Genomic DNA, 18,527 nt, shown 5'->3' on the forward strand with positions numbered 1-18,527 from the left:
TCAGATGTGTGACAGGAACATCGATTGGTTGCCTCTGGCATGCCCCTAACCAGGGACCTGGCCCACAACCCAGGAATGTGCCCTGATTTGGAACAGAACTGGCAACCCCTTGGTTTGACAGATAACACCTAACCCACTGAGCCACGCCAGGTAAGGCAATGTTTTTCATTTTGAATCATATAGTCGTTAGTCCAGTAGCCATAATAACTACTTTTTTTGTTATTCTTGTAAACAGTTTGGGACACAAGGTTAATTGATTAGGTCCAAAGGTTATTATGCCTCATTAATTTATTTTTAGAAAGGGGAAGGGAGGGAGAAAAACATCCAATGTGGAAGAGATACATCAATCAGTTGCCTCTTGCATGGCCCCAACTGGGGATCTGGCCTGTAACCCCGGCCTGTGCCCTGACTGGGAATAGAACCGGCAGCCTTTCAGTCGTCAATCCACTGAGCCACAACAGCCAGGGTTGTTTTGTTGTTGTGTTAACATTTGAAAGGCTTCAGACATAAGACATGCAAGGTAGATCCTCTGACATGGAAGCTCCAGCTCCACATGAAAGTGCCTCCCTTTATTTATTTTTTGGCAACGGTCAGAACTGGGCCCTGCCCCTTCAGATATTTTGTTGGCAGTACAGATGTTCAGAGTCTCCAGGTACCCTCACACACAGCCTGGTATATTTCCTGTGTCAGGGGCCGGAAGGCCTGGGCCTGGTTGTCCAGCACAAACAGTGAGTCAGCAATGATGCCCACGTTGAAGCCCTCACGCACCAAGTGGGACTTCACCAGTTTGAAAGTGCCCGTGAGCTCCAGGGTGTCCTGCAGGGGCAATGGACGGTAACTCCGACTGCGACCCCCACATACAAGACCTCCCACCCACCACACCAACTACTGCCGCCCTGGGCTCACCTGAATACGTATGAAATGGGGCACAGCATAAGCAGGGAGCCAAGTGCAGACATGTTGGTACAGCCTCTGTCCATCGAAGGTCTGGCCAGGAACCAGCTGCACAGCGGCCATGCCTACCTTCCCCTCACACCCTGAGAAGCACACCAGTCACTCTCCGCCGACCCTTTCTCCTGGCACAGCGCTGTTCACTGGCTGTGCCCCAGCAGCTCCCCCACCGCTAAAATCGAGTTTAAAATGAGGTGAACCCACCCTGCGAATCATAGAGTCACAGGTCTGATTCCCAGTCAGGGCACTTGCTTGGGTTATGGGCCAGGTCCCCAGTAGGGGGCGCTTGAGAGGCAACCATACACAGATGTTTCCCTCTCTTTCTCCCTCTCTTCCCTCTCTAAAATAAATAAATAAACAAAAAATAAAATGAGGTGAACCCTACACACCTGGCACAGACACACCGTAGACGTTCACCCCCTGCAGGAAGTCCACGAGTGACAATACACCCTCCACCTCCCTCGTGGACACGTTCTCACCCTTCCATCTGTTGGGTAGTAGCAAGTCTTGTAACCACTCCCCTGATAGTAACCAGGCCCCGCCTCTTGCCTACCAAGCCCCGCCCCCTGGCTCCGGAAGTCCCGCCTCTTCAGTCGGTCTCCGTTTGTGTCTAATAGCCACGGTGGCCCCGCCTTCCAGTCCCGCCCCCAATAAGCCCCGCCCAGGACCGGAAGGTGTCTCCGAGGCGGTCGATGAAGTACAGGAATCCTTCGCGGTCCATGGACAGCAGGTCCCCCGAATTGTAGTAGACGTCGTCTGGGCGCCGCACCTTTCGCACCAACTTTCGTTCCGAAAGCTCTCGAGGCCCGCGGTAGCCCATGAAAGGGCTGCGGCCTAGCACCCGAGTCAACAGGAGCCCCGGCTCCCCTGGGGGCATTAACCATAAACAAGAACCTCAGAAGCCCACCAGCCTCCCGCGGGAGATTTGCAGCAACGATGAGCTCCATCATCCCCGAGAGCTAGAGACAGGGAGATGTGGAAATGGGAGAAACAGACTCAGACACAGGGACAGGGAGACAGAGGGACAGAAGGTAGCATGGGAAGCCCGCTGAAAATAGGAAGAGGATAACAAGAGGTGGACAAGGGACGGAGACAAATGATGGCGGGAATAATGTGGCCAGGGCCTTGCAGAAGAGAAGACTCTAAGAGAAGGTAGAGGACAACAAATTGATGCCTGGGAGGACATGGCTTCCACAAAAAGCCTGAGACAAAGACTCTAATGGACGCTCAGAGACACAGCAGCCAAGAGATTGAGACTGGAAAGTCTGGCAGAGCTGAGAAGCTGAGAGGCAGAGGGTTCCGGATGATTGTCAGACGCGCGGGGTATTCAGCGTCCAGGTGAGAGCTGCAGACACCACCACAGGGCACTGACCTCAAAGCTTTGGGTGGCTTGCTCCAGCCAAGGAGGAAGTGGGTTCCCTACCCTTCCCACACCCGGGGAAGTTTCCCCAAACCCTATACCTGGACCCACAGGCACACAGAAGCCTGCTTTGTCCCTCACAGGCTCGGCGGCCTCCATGTCAAACTGTACAAGCTCGAAGGGGGACAGCATCTGAGTGGAGGGTGGGAAGGTATCAGCAGAGGTAAGGTGCACTCAGCTTTGATCAGGGTCACTGTCATACCCAATCCACTCACTCGAAGGAAGCAGCTCATCTTGCCCATGGCCCCACAGCGCCCTGGATAGTTCACAAAGCCAATGTTGCCTTCCGTGGAGCCGTAGACTTCCAAGATCCGAATGGGGCCAAAGCGTTGCTGGAAGGTCTCCCACACATCTGCCCGGAGTCCGTTGCCCACTGCCAGGCGAACTGTGTGTGTCTGGTCCTCTTGTCGCTGCAGGGATGTGACAAGGAGCTACCCGGGAAACCCTTCCTGGGAGGGCTACCTCGGGTCTGAGGAGTCACCTGGGAGGTGATGAGGGATTTATACCTAGGGGGGTCTACCAGGGGCTCTTACTTGAGAATAGTTACCTGGCACCTGTACTTAGAAGGTTACCTTCAGATATTTCCTGGAGGCAGAGAGTGTTAACATGTGGCCTTACCCGAAGGGACACCCAGGGTGACTGAAAGCCTTGTCTTGTATCTTATGTAAGGACAGATACCTGGAATTTTTTATCTGGAGCGGTTACTTGGAGACCTTTACCTGGAGGTAAACTGGGAAGTGATTTGAAGCTTCATTTTGGGGAGTTACCTAGGGGCCGTACTTGGGGTTAGTTGCCTGGAGACTTTCCTTGAGGGCTTGCCTACAGACTTTATCTGGAGGGATACCTGGGGGCCTTGGTTGGAGATAGTTACTTGTGGCCTATACCTCATTGCTCTGTAGGGATGAGACTGGCTTACGTTTAATGAGTTTGCCCTGAGCCACGCCGTGTTCTAGGCATAGGACATACGTTTAATTCTCATAATACCCCCTTGAGATATTATCCCTGTGTTCCAGATGAGGACACTGAGGCTGAGAGAAGTGAAGTCACCTGCCCAAGGAAGCACAGGTGATCATTGAAGAAGCCACTATTGGAAACCTTGTGTGGGACTCATTGTATGTGGCTCTTGTCTGGGGTGTTTTACCTGTGGGACCTTGCTTGACACCTGTACTTGAATATACCTTAGAGCTTTACCTGGTATGACAGTGGGGATTTCATACCTAAGGTGTTCCCCCTGGAGCCCTACCTGAGTGCCTCACCTGGGGAATGTTACACAGGTACCGCAGGACCTCACCCACATATGGGATCACAGTCACACCGTGCTGCCGACAGTCATTCCAGAAGCAGGAAGCAGAGAACTTGGGGGCCAGGACACAGGTTGCTCCTGGGAGGCAGGAGAAGAATGAGTTTCAGGTTGTGCTTCCAAGCCACTGTGAGAAGCTGCTTTGATCTGATGCCCCTGAAGCACAGGATGATACCAGGCTCATCTCTGTGTCCCTGGCCCGGCCAGAACTGCCTCCATTAGAAAAGCATAGGCAGGCCTGCATTTGAATCCTGGGTCCAGAATGTGTGGAAAGCTTTGGTGCCTCGCAGAAAGCAAGCACTGGTAAATAAGGGCTATGAAAATTAATCATTTTTATTATGATGGGTGTTTTTTTAAGATCTTATTTATTTATTTTTAGAGAGAGGGGAAGGGAGGAAGAGAGAAAGAAACATCAATGTGTGGTTGCCTCCACATGGCCCCCAATGGGGACCTGGCCCGCAACCCAGGCCTGTGCCCTGACTGGGAATCAAACTGGTGACCCTTTGGTTCCCAGCCTGTGGTCAATCCAGTGAGCTACACCAGCCAGGGCTATTATGATAAGTGTTTTATCTGAGCAGAAGTACAGGCTAGTAAATGGGTGGATGGAAAGGTGAGTGGGTGGATGGGTGGATGTTTTGAAGGATGCTCACATGGGTTAGTTTTAGGAGCTACTACATTCACCCCAGGTAAATGAACCCTCCTTTTCTGATTCCTTTCTCCACAGCTGGCTCTGTAGAGGGCACTCTCCCCAACTCAACCCTAATCCTCAACAGAATCCTGCAAGGGAAACATCATTATCCCTGCACCCAATGGGACCATGGCTGGTGTGCTTGGTTAGTAGCAAGTGTATCTTCTTTGAGCCTGTATTTTTGACAGGTAAAATATAAAATGGCCCTGGCTGGTGTAGCTCAGTGGATTGAGTGCGGGCCTATGAACCACACGATCGCGGTTCAATTCCCAGTCAGGGCATATGCCTGGGTTGCAGGCCAGTTCCCAGTGGGGGACGCATGAGAGACAACCATACATTGATGTTTCTCTCCCTTTCTCCTTCCCTTCCCCCCTAAAAGATAAACAAAGAAATCTTTTTAAATAAATAAATAAATAAATAAATAAAATAAAATAAAATAAAATGGGTGCTGACCCTGGCTGGTGTGGCTCAATGGATTGAGTGCTGGCCTGCGAGTAGAAAGGTCACCAGTTCAATTCTCAGGGCACACGCCTGGGTTGGGGGCCAGGTCCCCAGTTGGGGGTGTATGAGCGGCAACCAATCCATGTTTCTCTCCCTCTCTTCCTCCCTTCTTCTCTAAAAGTGTATAAATCAAATCTTTAAAATAATAAATAAGATGGGTGCTGGGACCTTGAAAATGACAGCTCTCTGAATGAAATTCATGATTCAGGAAAGGTTATCAAGAGCTAGTAAAACCAGGTGTAAGGCTGGGAGAGAGTTTTCCAAGTGAAGCTCTCAATTAACCTCAATCTCTTCAAGTTAGGATAACATTATGAGCTGCCTCCGATGCGATGAGTCAGGAAGCACAATGAACCTGACCACACAGTTCTTCCCAAGAGTAATTGAACAGAATCTAACATCTCTAGAGGAAATTTCCACTCTAACAGGAAACACGAGGAAAGAGGAGCAGCGACCAAGCAATTAGACTGTGAGAAGACAGTTTGACAGTTGGGGACATTTGAACATGAAGTGTGCGTCAGATGGTACTAAAGAGTCGCTGTTAAGTCTTTGTATGTAAGAGACTTACATACAAAGTCTCATCACTTGCACCATACAGTTGCAAGTGAAAAGATACTGTTTCTAGGATTTGCTCTAAAATAATCCAGAGAAGAATTCATGTGAAATAAAACTGGCAATATGTTAACCATTGTTGAGGCTGGGTGTGGATGAGGACATGGGAGACTTCATCAAAGTATTTACTTTCGTGTATGTTTAAAATTTTCTGTGATTTAACAAAGTACTTTAATACAAAAAGGACAAGTCAAGGGGGAAGTGATAAAGTACTACAAAATGTTCATGGTGGCTGAAGTTGGGTTGTGGGTATGTGAGGATTCATGTAGAAATTTTTATATGTTTAAAGTTTTTCTTTTTTTAAATATTTATGTATTTTAGAGAGAGGGGAAGGGAGGGAGAGAAACATCAGTGTGTGAGAAATACAGTGATAGGTTGCCTCGCACATGCCCCCAACTGGGAACCTGGCCCACAACCCAGGCATGTACCTTGACTGGGAACCGAATTGTGCCTTTGGTTTGCAAGCTGGCGTGCATTCCACTGAGCCACACCACCCAGGGTGTGAAGATAAAACTTTTAAGGAACAGAAAGAAAGAAAGAAACCACTGTGGAGAGGTCTCCCTGTGAATTCCTAGACAGGTGTCCCATGAGACAGCCCAGTGGAGTGCTTGGTGAGAATTTCCTCACTGGGACAAGAGCTCACACAAGTTACCTCACACCAGCTCTTGTCACCTCCTTACTAAAACAGCCTTTGGGGATTGGCTGGGTGTCCAAGCCTCTGTGCAGATTCTCCTGGGGCTCTCTGCCGTAAAGGGGAGACCCAGGGTGCTGGATAATCTGTGGGGCCTTGTCACTCCAGTCTGGGGGTCCCCTGCCTTGGAGAGGTTGGCAGGGAAGGGCTTACCGAGCTCCAGGCAGCCGAGGACCCCAAGGACAAGTCCCATCACATGGTACAGAGGCAGGACCATGTAGACCACATCATCAGCTGTGACCCCACATAGAGACAGCATCCCGCTCATCTGTAGTACCCGCTCATGTGTGAGGATGGCGGGCTTTGGGAGACCTAGAGGATGAAGGCATGGGAAGGGTGGGGTGGCAGGGGGACAACATGCAGGGCTGGGTCTCCATGGTCAGGTTCGCACGGTCCTCAGAAGCTGGTCAAGTGTGAGTATTTGCAGGTGGGTTCAAGGAGGTCTGATAGGTTTGGGGTTCAGAGGGGGACTGCTCTGTTAGGGTTTCAGTGGCTGTTTGCTAGGATTCTGGCACTGACCACTCATATCACATTGGTGGGACTAGGGTTCAGGCCAGATTTCATAATCAAAGCACAGAGTGGATTTTGGAGGCCAGGCTTGGGGTTAGGTCAGTGTGAGAGTTCAGAGGTCGGGGCTAGGGTTGCTGGGCTGCCCTCACCAGTGGTCCCTGAGGTGTAGATAAACAGAGCAGGGGTCCTCGGTGTAATCCCAGCACGCAGGTCAGCAGGCACGGGGTCCGTGGAGGCAGCGTCAACAGTGGCCCCCAGCGCCCCGACCCCCGGTGTCCGGGAGGAGAGGCTGAAGTAGAAGCAGCGGATGTTCTCTGCCTGCAGCTTGGGGAGAATCTCCTCCAGGTTCTTCTCCAGGGCTGCGGGGATGGGCCAGAGAAGAAACTGAGGCAAGGCCCACCCTCGAGGTTGGGAGGGGAGACCGAGACCCAGAGATGGGGCAGAGAAGCGCACTGCCAGCCCCAAAGGATGCAGCCAGCAGACAAAAACATCTGCGTTCTTCTGTAAGGAACCCCATGAGTGCCGTAATTTGCTGTGTATATTGTGCAGTTTTTGCCCAAATTTTTGAGGAAAGAATCAGGATGAGCATTACACGTGGGTAGTACTAATTCTCTGTGTGTGTATATATAAAAGCATGTTTTTAAATTCTTTTTAAAAATATTTTGTTTATTTATCTTTAGAGGGGAAGGGAAGGAGAGAGGGAGAGAAATATCAGTGAGTGGTTGCTTCTCGTGAGTCTTCTGGGATTGGCCTGCAACCCAGGCATGTGCCCTGACTGGGAATTGAACCACGGTTGTTTTGTTCTCAGGCCAGCGCTCAATCCACTGAGCTACACCAGCCAGGGCTAAAAACATGTTTTTAATTCTTTTATTTACGTTTATGCCTTAAAAGTGTAACTTGAAAAAGCAATAATGATATCCATATGCAAAATAATATGCTGGAATATGATCGTTAGTTTTGTTTCTAAATATAAATAAATAAGTAATTGAATCAAAATATTAAAGCCAAAATTTTTTTCCTGAAAGTTTGGGCCAAAAATGTGGGTGCGCATTATACACGGCAACATACGGTAGTAGTTCTTGGCCAAAACAAAGATAGACGTAGTCATGGCAAACACAAAAAACGAAAACACTTCTGGTAACCCCAGTATTACTATGAAGTTCCAACAGCCTCTGGAATGAGCCAGGAGGAAGGAGCTCCTTGCCCAGCCCCCACTTGGGCCCTTTAAACCACAGTCTGAGTCTGTCCCCTGCCCCATCCCCTTCCCCCCTCTGAGGTCTTCACCTGGGTCTACTACCAGAACCCGAGCGCCGGAGCTCAGCACCGAGTGCACCAGGGGCGCCCCGCGGATATGTGGGTTGATCCAAGCCACTGTGCAGCCCAGCTTGGCCAGTCCCAGCCACAGACCCAGAGCTGGAATGGACTGGGAGGGCAGCATCAGGAGAGCGGCAGATTCCCTGGTCCCCTGGCCCGCGACGTCGACCAGCTCCGCCTTCAGGGCCCACGCTACCCGACAGGCCTGGGTGTCCAGCTCCCCGTAGGTGACCGAGCGGCCCCCGTGTCCCGTCCATACCAAGGTCACGCGGCCCGGCTGTGTGTGCGCCCGCCGCTCAAAGGCATCCACAAAGGTTAAGGGGGGTTTGCGGCTCAAGCGCGCCCTGACGTTCAGGCCCAAACGAAGGATCCCGACGAAGTAGGCCACGTCAGCCGGCAGCCAGCGCAGCCCTGGGGGTGGCCGTGCGGGCAGCAGAGCCAGCACCAGGGCCACGGTAGCCAGGTTCAACCAGTGGGGCATCCAGGGAAGGAGCCATGGCCTTGCCAGTGCGGCCAGGACTACCAGCGAGCAGCAGGCGGGGTCCCCCAAGAGCCAGCGCAGGGCCAGGGCCACGGCTGCAGGCCACGCAGACCTCCCCAGGCTCAGCAGCAGGAGCAGCAACAGCGAAAGGTGCAGCCAACGACCCATTGCACCAGTTTGTACAGAGAAGTGCGGGCGAAATGCAGGAAGCTGCGGACCTCGACCTCTGGCCCTGGCTGTTCCACGCAGTTCTGGCAGCGGTGGTACCACCCCCAGGACTCTGCCGCCAGCCTCCTTTCCTTTTTGCTAAAGATTTTATTTATTTAGGAAGCTAGCAACAAAACAAACAAGCAAGCAAAATAAAAACAAAGACACTGAAATAGAGAACAGGGGGACAGTGACCAGAGGGGAGAGGGGACGGAATTTCAGGGGGAAAAGGGGAAGGATTTACAGGAACTAGTATGAAGGACACAGGGACGAGAACTAAGGGGGGTGGAAATGGGAGGGAGGTGGGGAGCAACGGGGGGGGCTGGGCTGGGAGTAAAAGACAAAATGGTACTTGAACAAGAATTAAATTTAAAATATTTTTTTATTTTTTAAGTGCTTATTTTCTTTTTTTTTAATTTAGTGGGTTTTTTTAAAGGTTTTATTTATTTATTTATCTTTAGAGCGGAAGAGAAGGAGAGAGGGAGAGAAACATCAATATACAGTTGCCTTTCGTGGGTCCCCTGCTGGGAACTGGCCCGCAGGGAACCAGCCTACAACCCTGGCATGTGCCCTGACCGGGAATCCAACCGCGACTGTCTGGTTCGCAGGCCCGCGCTCATTCCACTGAGCTACACCAGCCAGGGCTTACAATTTTTTTAAAAGATTTATTTATTTAAAACAGAGGGAAGGGAGAAAGAGGGAAACATCAATGTGCGGTTGCCTCTTGAACGCTCCCTACTGGGGACCTGACCTGGCCTGCACACCAGGCATGTGCCCTGGCCGGGAGGAAAGCAACCAGGGCAAACCAAACCTCTTTGGTTGGCAGGCCCATGCTTAATCCACTAAGCCACACCTGCCAGGGGCTTATTTTCTTTATTTGTTCATTTTATTTTATTTTTTAATCCTCACCCATAGAATTTTTTTTCATTGCTTTTTTTCCTTTTTTTAAGATTTTATATTTAGAGAAAGGGAAAGAGGGGAAAACATCAATGTGCAAGAGAAACATTTATCAGATGCCTCTCATTTGTTTACAGTGTCGGAAACCCAGGCCTGCACTCCTGCTGGGAACTGAACTTGTGACCTTTCAGTTGGCAGTACAATACCCAAACAACTGAGCCATTCAGGCTAGAGGTATTTTTATTGTTTTTACTTTTTAATCCTTGCCCAAGAATATGTTTATAGATTTTTTAAAAGGCTTTATTTATTTATCTTTAGAGGGGAAGGGAAGGAGAGAGGGAGAGAAATACCAGTGTATGGTTGCCTCTTGTGGGTCCCCTGCTGGGAACTGGCCTGCAACCCAGGCATGTGCCCTGACTGGGAATCGAACTGTGATCCTTTGGTTCGCTGGCCTGCGCTCCATCCACTGAGCTACACCAGCCAGGGCTGTTTACAGATCTTGAGAGAGTCAGCGGGCAGGGGGAGGGTGAGAGACAGAAACACCCATCAGTTGCCTTTCATACCCGCCCCAGCCAGAGATTGAACCACAACCTTTTGGTTGTATGGGACAGTGCTCCAAACAAGTCAGCCAACCAGGGCTCTTCTTTTTATTTCTCAATTACACTTGACATTCAATATTAGGTTAGTTCCAAGTGTACAGCACAGTGGTTGGATAACTTTGTATACCTTAGGAGGTGGTCCCCCCCACACACACCTAGTACTCACCTGGGAACATACAGATATTGCAATACTGACTATATTCCCTACGCTGTACTTTACATCCCCCTATTTTGTAACTGACCATTCTTACTTCTTAACCCCTTCACCTTTTCTCCCAGCCCCCAACTCTGCCCACAGCCCTTCTACCCCCACCTATTTGTTTAGCTCTGTCTGGTCCTGTTACCTCTCTGCATCTGTGGACACCCACTGTGGACCAGGCACTTGGGAAATGGGCCAGGGGCAGAGTCAACAGGACAGCAAGGGCAGTGGGCTGCAAGCGCAGTCTGCCCTCCTCATGCCTCACCTAGAGGTTCTCCAATGACACCCACTTATTTTTTTAAAAAGACTTACTTTATTTTTGGAGAGAGGGGAAGGGAGAGGGAAACATCAATGTGTGGTTGTCTCTCGTGCACCCCCTACTGGGGACCTGGCCCACAACCTGGGCATGTGCTCTGATTGGGAATCCAACTGGGGCGCCTTTGGTTCAGTGACACGCACTTAATCTGCAGGAATGTTGGAAACTGCTCTGCCTGATTTCAGGAGTTGTAACTGCCCCCTATGGCTAAGGCTGAGTAAGCAACCTCCAGAATATGAGCCAGTAAGGAAACAAAGCTTATCTCTGGCAGCAGGGTTGCTTCTGCTTCATCCCCTGCCCCCAGTGCTTGGTGGGTTAGTCTATGACTGGTACAACCCCTCAGAGGGGGGATAACCTAAGCCAGACACGATCACTTGGGAGGCCTTCAAGGAAGGACTCGGGGGAGCTTGGGCAAAAAGGGAGTGATAGACCCTCCTCCCCTAACTATTCTGACATAGCCCAAGTCCCCATTTCTGTCTGGGAGAAGCACTTCCTGGCTCTAATCCACTTAAGCCTAAAAACCTATGACAGGGAAGGCATAGCTTTGCCAGCTACAGCAGGTTCTGGGGTGATCAGGCATGAGTTCCTAAAGTCCTGTGAAGCCTGCTTTCCTAAGAGTGCTTTCATTCATATAAAGGTCAGAGTAGGAAATAAGCATGTCTCCCAAAGTTTTCGCAACCCCCTTATCTGACAGACACTGACTCAAATTAAGCCCTCAGATTTCTTTGAAATGTTCTGTTGTTTGATCCTTGCTGCTTGACATTGAGGAAGAGGTTCTTGGTCCTCCTGTGAGAGACTGACCACCTCTCCTCCCCAAGCAGATCGTGATTTGGTAGTTTCATTTTTATCCATGGTGGATGGGGGGACTTGCAGGCAAAGTTGCCCCCACACAGGGAGATTAGGCTTTGCTGGACTGAAACTCTAGCCAAGTGTACAGTAAGTACTGAAAGTAATATGTGCAGTGTTCAAATTCAAAACCAGTCTGACTCCCACTCATGTCCTGTGCTCTGTTGGACAGATGTACCTTGCCATCAGTGGGGACCATATGCATGGTGGGACCCCTCACCTCTAGTAGACGGTCACAGGGGGAGTTCAGAGAGGTGCTGCCAGTAGCCCAGGCGCTGGGGCACCCTCCGAGCCACACCGTCCCCTCAACCTGTCCCAAAGCCTTAGGGCAGGATGCCCAGGCCAGGGGTCACTCCTGTGCTAGAGGTAAGAAAGGAGCAGCCTCCCTCTGGGCTGGCAACCAAACTGATTGCAGGGTTTGGTGACAGGAGCTTTGTCTTCAGCAGCCCAGCAAGAAACCCAAGGGTCCTGGCTGCCAATCTGACACCAGCCCGCCTGGCACTCCAGTCTTTGCCTGCCAGGGCAACTGGCAGCCTCGCTTCAAAGACCCTCTGGGCCCTACAGAACTAAGGTGCTCGATCATCATGTCCATCAGAGCAGGGAGAGGAGCTCTGAAGCCCAAAGGTCTTGGAAGATCTGGGTGACAGGCTTCAAAATTTGCCTGTGGGCAGCAGCAACAGTGATTGGGGTAGAGACCCACCTGTGGCATCTCTCTCTGGGGCTGACCTGTACCCTCTGCACAGGTCCTCTCGGAGTCAGGTGCCGGTCATATGTGCACCCCACTCCAGCACAGACAACAGAGGTACCAGATGACCAGACTTGTCTTTGCCCCAGGGAGGGGGGCACTGAGCCACAATGCCCACAGCCAGTCTGTGGGAGTGAGGAATACACGGTTCAGGAGCTCACAGCTTCTGGGTCTGGGCCCAAGAGCCAGTCTTTAATACACAATTCACGATGAGTCCATTGGAGCTCCTTTAGGTGCAACCAAACTGATTGCAGGGGAATGAGGAGTGGCTCGGGGAAGACACCTTGCCCAGCCTGACCCTGGGGTAGAGAATAGCCCTAGCGAGCACCCCACTTAGGGAAGGCAGTGGGGCAGGAAGCAGAGCTGGAGCCGTGAACCCTGGGCCCCACCCCGGCCCCAACCTGGTATTACCTAGGAGGGGTCTGAGTTGGGCCCGTGGACAATGGAGAAGAGGAGGGTCTGTGCTCAGGGGACAGCATGGTGGAATGGCTGGACCGTGGTCAAGATGCCATGGTGGACTGACCTGGTCGGCGGGCATGTTAAGGGGTCCTGTAGCGGGCATGGCTTAGCCCACTGGCTATCGAGACCCTGTGAAGGGTGTGGCCTGCTTTGGGGACTTGGTCAAACCCATGAGGGGTGTGGCCAGGTCTCATGCCCCGGATCAGGGCGCAGGGTGTGCAGCCAGGTGGCGCTCCAGCAGTGCGCGATGCGAGAAGACCTTTCCGCAGGCGGGGCAGGGCACGCGCTCTGGCCGGTGCGTGCGCATGTGCACATTGAGTGAGCTCTTCTGCGTGAAGCGCTTGGCACAGACAGCACACTGGAAGGCACGCACGCCCGTATGCGTGACCATGTGCTTGAGCAGGTAGTCACGCAGTGAGAAAGATCGCCAGCACACGGCACACTGGTGGGGCTTCTCCCCTGCGGGCAACAGGATGGGCCCCTCACGTAAGTCAGCCTGAAACAGACACCCCACCCCACCCCCGCACCCCTGCCAGCAGGGCCTCCCCTCCCCTCCCCTCCAGGACCAGCCATCAACCCAGAATCCCCCTGCCTGACAGGGACATTCTGGGACCACCCTCCACTCCCAGACCATACTGTCCAACAAGGACCCCCACACATGGCCTGGTGTATCCCCTTCTCTCTGTCCCGCTGGGGCTCCCCTCCCCCAGACCCTTATCATCACACCAGAATCCCACTGACTGTCAGGGTCTCGCAACTCCAACAGGTACCCTCCCAGTCCATCACAGCCTATTGGGACTAGTCATTCAATGTCCCTACCCCCACTCCTGACAAGGAGGTCTCCCCTCCCTGTATTCATGCCATGCCCATAGAGGATTCTGGACTCTGATCTCTGGCCACCGCTAAGGACAGTCTGGTAAGTCCCAGCACCCTTACACTGGAAGAGATCTGGACATACCTATCTAGCCCCTTTCTCCTGGAACCCCTGCCTGCTAGCCACTCTAATGTCCCCAGGGAGATAGAGTAGACTGCCCCTCACCATGGATCTGAGGAGACAGGCTGTGCTGGTCCCCAGAGTCCTCAGGTCTAAACAGAAGCCTTTCTCAGAGGCAGGTGGCTGTGGGGCAGTGCCCAGGAGGGGTTCTTGCAAACCAACCAGGCCTGGCACCCACCTGGCTAAGGCCACACAAAGCTGGCAAATCTTGACTGGTACTGCTTTGGGGCCCCTGTTCTCTCCCCTCCCCAAGGCAGCCAGCTGGAGATTTCAGGCAGAGATTTCAAAGTGGAAATCACATCGCAGGACACTGACGCCCTCCCCAACTTCCCGGCCCAGCAGAACCCCCCCATGCTGCTCCCACTAGTTTTCCAGACAAATCTTTGCTTTTCTTAGAATCCCCGTGGGCCTTTGGCATTCCATCCTCCTGTGCTCCCCAGGAGCACCCGCAACAATCCTGTGACACACTCAGGACCTGCCAGCCACCGCCTCGGCCCCTGGCTACAACCCCCAGCACGACACTCTACTTCTCCCCCATCAGCTCCAAGCCCACCCCCCTGACATGCCGAGGGCCAAGAATTCCCTGCAGCCTTGGGGAGCTCCATGTCTCTCCTCCAGCCCCAATCAGACCACCTCTCTTCTTGTTTCCCACGCCTCCCCAAGGACAGTGAACCTACACTGCCTTGCATCCAGTCCCAGTCACTGGATCCAGTGACATCCAAGTAGACCCATGAAGGTCCCCGTAGCACGGCTCCCCAACCTGGCCACGCTGCCACCACCACCAGCTCCACCTCTGTGATTAAAGGCCACACTGCCAGTTTCCAAAGGGTAGGTTCCTGCCTACAAACCAGTCTTAGGACACATCCCACACTCCACATGTGTAACACTTGGGGACTCAATTTCCAGGTTCCTCTAGAGTCACCGAACAGCAACAGAACCACGTCACCACCCCTACCCAGTGCCCAGTCCCCCCTCAGGTTTGAATCTCCAATGACTCAGAGGCTAAGACACACCCTGGCTCACCGGAATGGATGAACATGTGCTTGGTGTAGTTTTTCCGTGAGCTGAACGTCTTGCGGCAGTGACTGCATTCATAAGTGGGTGGCTGGGAGCCTGCGGTTTGCGTAGAGGGGACCAAAGGGGCAGAGGCGCGAGCAGAGGACGGGGCCGGAGGCTCTCCCAGAGTGGTACTGGGAGCGGTCTCTGGCTGGAGCGCAGGGTAGAAGGTGGTGGGGGGTGCAGGGGCTGGCCCGGAGGGTTGGAGAGGGTGCTGCACCGGTGGTCCTGGAGAACCCAGATGAAAGGGGAAAAGGGCTACGGGCGGCCCTGGGGTTTTCACGGCAGGCGGGCGAGGTCCCGACACAACACAGTCAGGTGGGGCAGGGGCCTCGGTGGGACAGCTTTCCACGGCTGTGCCCTCTTCCCCTTGCCACGAAGAAACGTAACTGCTGGGGAACACGTCCTCGACCGCCGAAGGCCCCCGAAAGAAGTCCCTCCCGGTGCTGTACTCAGAGAGGCCGGCGGGTGCAGTTGGTTCCTCACGCGCGTTGTCAGCGGCTGAGGTAAGGAAGCCTGCAGGGCATTCGGGGAAGGAAGGGGGCGCCTGGCCCTCGCCCGGGCCACCCCCCTCGCCATCCTCGCCATCAGTGTCGTCATCGGTCTCCTCGTCCTCATCCTCACCACCCTCGTCTGGGCCGGCAGACAGGGTGGGGTCAGTGGCCGACCCCTCTGCTTTGGCAGGTGCAGAGGGCCCAGGTAGCTGCAGGCGTGCGGGCTGACGCTGCTTGCGGCTGTGCGCCGCACCTGGATGGCCCAGGGGGCGAGCGGCCAGCAAGTGGCGCAGGCGGTGACGAAGCTGTGCGGGCGCGAGTGGCGGGGGCACAGGTGTGGGCAAGGGCGGGGGCGCGGGGGTGCCTGCGGCAGGGGCGCGGGTGCGGGCGATGATCTGCGTGCACTCGTCTATGACGGTCTGAATGCGCAGCACTGAGGCAGCCGTGAGCACCTGAAGTGCTTCGCCTTGCGCCACCACCAGTGAGCCGCTGTAGAGAAACTCCACTAGCTGACGCACTGTCTGCGCGGGCACCACGGGTGGCACGCGGATCTCGGAGTGACCGAGCAGCAACTTGTCCTGGAAGAAGGGTGAGCCGGCGGCCAACACGCACCGGTGTGCGCGCAGCGAAGCCTCGCGGATGCGCACTGTCACGTCGCAGAAGTGCCCGCCCAGTCGCTGCCCATTGAGGGTCTCGAGCAGGGAGCGGGAGAAGTTTTGCAGGTGGATGTGGTGCACTGCCTCCGCCGCCGCAGCCATCTACACCGGAGGAGGGGAGGGAAGGGGGGAGGTCAGCCAGGAAATTCCTTCTGCTTTAGTGCCCCTGTCCTTTCAGCCTTTATCACAGGACAGGGCCCAGGGGCAATTCTCAGCCTTCCCTACAGGACCATTGCAGCGTTCAGCTCAGCACACAGGGCCCAGCTTTACTCCCCTACACACACACACACACACACACACACACACACACACACACTCTCTCTCTCTCTCTCTCTCTCTCTCTCTCTCTCTCTCTCTTTGTCTTCAGGACTTCTGGTCTTGCCATCTCCGCAGTTTCCAGCAGACCACTGAGGAAGGCTGAGAATACCAAAGGCCTACCATTCCGTTTTCGCCAATGTTGGTTACTACTCAGGGGAGGGTCCAGGGCTGGCACCTCTTGTCTTGACCTATTCACCCACCCTTTCCTCAACTCCAGTACCTATCTACCTTCCCCACATCCCCCTCCAGGGGGCAGCCCTGTGGAGAATAGGGCAGAGACCTGCATCCAGAATGGGCTCACTCTCCACCAGGACAGTTGATACTTACTCCTCTCCTGGCTTCTTTTACTCTGCCCCTGCCACACCCCCCAACCTCAGAGCATCCAAGGCCCTGTGCAGACCTGGTTCTGCTGCCTCATCACCGGGCTTAACTATTATACAGGAGGTCTTCACAGGGTAGAGTGGCTCAACCTGCCTATTGGACTATAGGTGACCAAGAGTGTGCAATCACAAAAGGTTCAGCGTATGTTGAGCAAAAGCCTGGCAGGTGCCCCACCGGAGGAAAACACCTGGTTTCCGGCACACTACAACACAGCAGCCTGGTGCTTCTTGGAATATGGATGGTGCCTGTGGGGCACAAAGAAGGGACTTGTGTGGCCTCCACAGGGGTGTGTGGGTTAGAGTAGGTGGAGCATGGCTGGGCAATTTGGATGTTTCTTGTCCAACTGTGGCCTCATAAGCCCAGCGTTGCTCACCCTCAGGCTCCAGAAAGAGGGATTATCACCCCTCCAAGGGGCTCTGAGAATCTGAGCAACTCTGCTACTTCACCCATCAAGCAGGCACCATGCTCACTCAACCTCAGTTTTCCCTCTATCAAACAGAAATAAAATAAAGTCTGTGACCCACACCCAGGCCACACACTTCCAGTCTAGGGGAGGAGTTGGGACACAGGATGCACCCTGAAATCAGTCTAGACCATGCAGGGCCACATGGCCCCAGAGTGAGGCCTTCCTTAATCCTTTAGCATCTACTGGGGTGTTAGCTCACTTTGTCCTGCTCTTTAAGCCCAAATCGCCTTGCTGGGATCAGACCCCTCAGACCACTTCACACACCTCCACTGGGCCAATACCTCTGGCTTGGACTGACTCAATGATCTGTTCGTTTCCCCCTCCCAGTCTATTCCCCACGCAACAGCCAGAGGGAGCCTGTTCACTCCCAACCGATCGGGACCCTCCTCTGCTCAGAGCCCCCCTATCCGCAACCCCTGCGAAGAGTTCTTGACAATTCCGCAAAGGAGTCAAGTCTGCAAACGTAGTTGCCTCTTCCACAAGCATCCTTCTCCTTTCCATTCACCCAGCATCTAAAGGACTTCAAGTGCGCGCCCGGGAATGGGACAGAAACCGGTGCATCAACACCCAGGGCTGGATCCCTTCCTTTTTCGAACCACCCATCCCTGGTCCCTGACAGGCCCCGAGTCCTCGGTCCGGAGGCAGCAGGGCCTTTCAGGAGCCTAGGAACAAAGGCCACCTGAGGACACGGCCCCTAAGCCATCCCTCCGGGGCCCGCGCCGCGTTCCCGACGCCACACCTTTGACAACGCCTCACTCTGAACCCCGAGCGCCCTCTCCCGCGCTCTGCGCCACTGCACGCACCCTACCCTGAGCCCCACGCCCCTCTCTGGTCTGCACCGGGTGCACCCGCTGCAGCCCGCAAACCCGCGTCTCTCAGGTCCGCGCCCCGCCCACACCCTGCAGCGCCCCCTCACGTCGGCAACGTGCTCTCCAAACCTAGTGCGGGCGCCCCTCTCTTGACACTCCCCGGCCTCCCCGCCGGCCCTGCGGCTGGGGGATGCCCGCCCAACCCCACCTCCGGCTCCTCCTCAGGTACCGACCGGGCCCGGCCGTAGCCGCCACCGGCTTACCACCGCCAAGGCCGCACTTCCGGGCCGCGACTCCAGCGGAACCGAAGTTCGCAGCGGCCGCGGCGCCGGGAAGTCCTGGGCGGGAGCACGTTTCCGGTGTTTCTATAGAGATTAACCGCCGCCGCCTCCAGGCAGCAGTTCCCGGGAAACCAGGCTGAGATCCAGCGGCTGCTGGGCAGCGGGGAACCTCTGGGCCTTGCCACGATTCCGGAGTCGCCCTAGAGACAGGGCAGAGGTGGGGCCTGTGCTGTCAATTCGCAGGCCACGCCCCCGTGCACGTGCTGCGGAGCTGGAGCTCTTGTGCCGCCTGAAGTCTGCGAAGGCAGTTTGTGGCCGGAGCTCGCGCTCGGCCTACAC

At 54.2% G+C, this 18,527-nt stretch overlaps 2 protein-coding genes across 7 annotated transcripts; both read right to left on the reverse strand.

Annotated features, from left to right (window-relative positions):
* Positions 1 to 243: 243 nt before the first annotated feature.
* SLC27A5 (solute carrier family 27 member 5) lies at positions 244 to 8,703 on the reverse strand. Its single transcript, XM_037148447.2, has 10 exons — positions 7,955 to 8,703; positions 6,820 to 7,029; positions 6,314 to 6,472; positions 3,628 to 3,752; positions 2,587 to 2,781; positions 2,413 to 2,503; positions 1,620 to 1,818; positions 1,341 to 1,438; positions 907 to 1,037; positions 244 to 816 (listed from the first exon to the last, which is right to left on the reverse strand). Exons 1-10 carry the CDS (start codon positions 8,631 to 8,633, stop codon positions 640 to 642), a joined length of 2,064 nt encoding a protein of 687 aa, XP_037004342.2. The 5' UTR covers positions 8,634 to 8,703; the 3' UTR covers positions 244 to 639.
* A 3,735-nt stretch (positions 8,704 to 12,438) lies between these two features.
* On the reverse strand, positions 12,439 to 18,415 carry ZBTB45 (zinc finger and BTB domain containing 45). 6 transcript variants are annotated; one of them, XM_037148468.2, is made up of 3 exons: positions 18,171 to 18,415; positions 14,751 to 16,035; positions 12,439 to 13,192 (listed from the first exon to the last, which is right to left on the reverse strand). In XM_037148468.2, the coding sequence occupies exons 2-3, from the start codon at positions 16,033 to 16,035 to the stop codon at positions 12,936 to 12,938; spliced, it is 1,542 nt and encodes a 513-aa protein (XP_037004363.1). In that variant the 5' UTR covers positions 18,171 to 18,415; the 3' UTR covers positions 12,439 to 12,935. The 6 variants fall into 6 exon arrangements, with proteins under 6 accessions (XP_037004363.1, XP_037004362.1, XP_053528077.1 ...); XM_037148467.2 differs by having other exon boundaries at positions 18,116 to 18,415; XM_053672102.1 differs by having other exon boundaries at positions 18,141 to 18,181.
* Positions 18,416 to 18,527: the final 112 nt, after the last annotated feature.

The sequence above is a fragment of the Artibeus jamaicensis genome, unplaced genomic scaffold, assembly GCF_021234435.1.
Source record: "Artibeus jamaicensis isolate MK-2021 breed Jamaican fruit bat unplaced genomic scaffold, CSHL_Jam_final contig_723, whole genome shotgun sequence".
Taxonomy (NCBI): Eukaryota; Metazoa; Chordata; class Mammalia; order Chiroptera; family Phyllostomidae; genus Artibeus; species Artibeus jamaicensis.

What these genes read in the sequence shown, in the direction of transcription:
- SLC27A5 (XM_037148447.2), bottom strand. Translation starts at nt 8,633, where the DNA reads ATGGGTCGTTGGCTGCACCTTTCGCTGTTGCTGCTCCTGCTGCTGAGC. An exon ending in GGTTCTGGTAGTAGACCCAG is followed by an intron (nt 7,030 to 7,954) that starts GTGAAGACCTCA and finishes CCATCCCCGCAG; the next exon opens with CCCTGGAGAAGAACCTGGAG. An exon ending in ACCTGTGTAACATTCCCCAG is followed by an intron (nt 2,782 to 3,627) that starts GTGAGGCACTCA and finishes ACATCCCTGCAG; the next exon opens with CGACAAGAGGACCAGACACA.
- ZBTB45 (XM_037148468.2), bottom strand. Translation starts at nt 16,035, where the DNA reads ATGGCTGCGGCGGCGGAGGCAGTGCACCACATCCACCTGCAAAACTTC. An exon ending in GCACATGTTCATCCATTCCG is followed by an intron (nt 13,193 to 14,750) that starts GTGAGCCAGGGT and finishes TGTTGCCCGCAG; the next exon opens with GGGAGAAGCCCCACCAGTGT.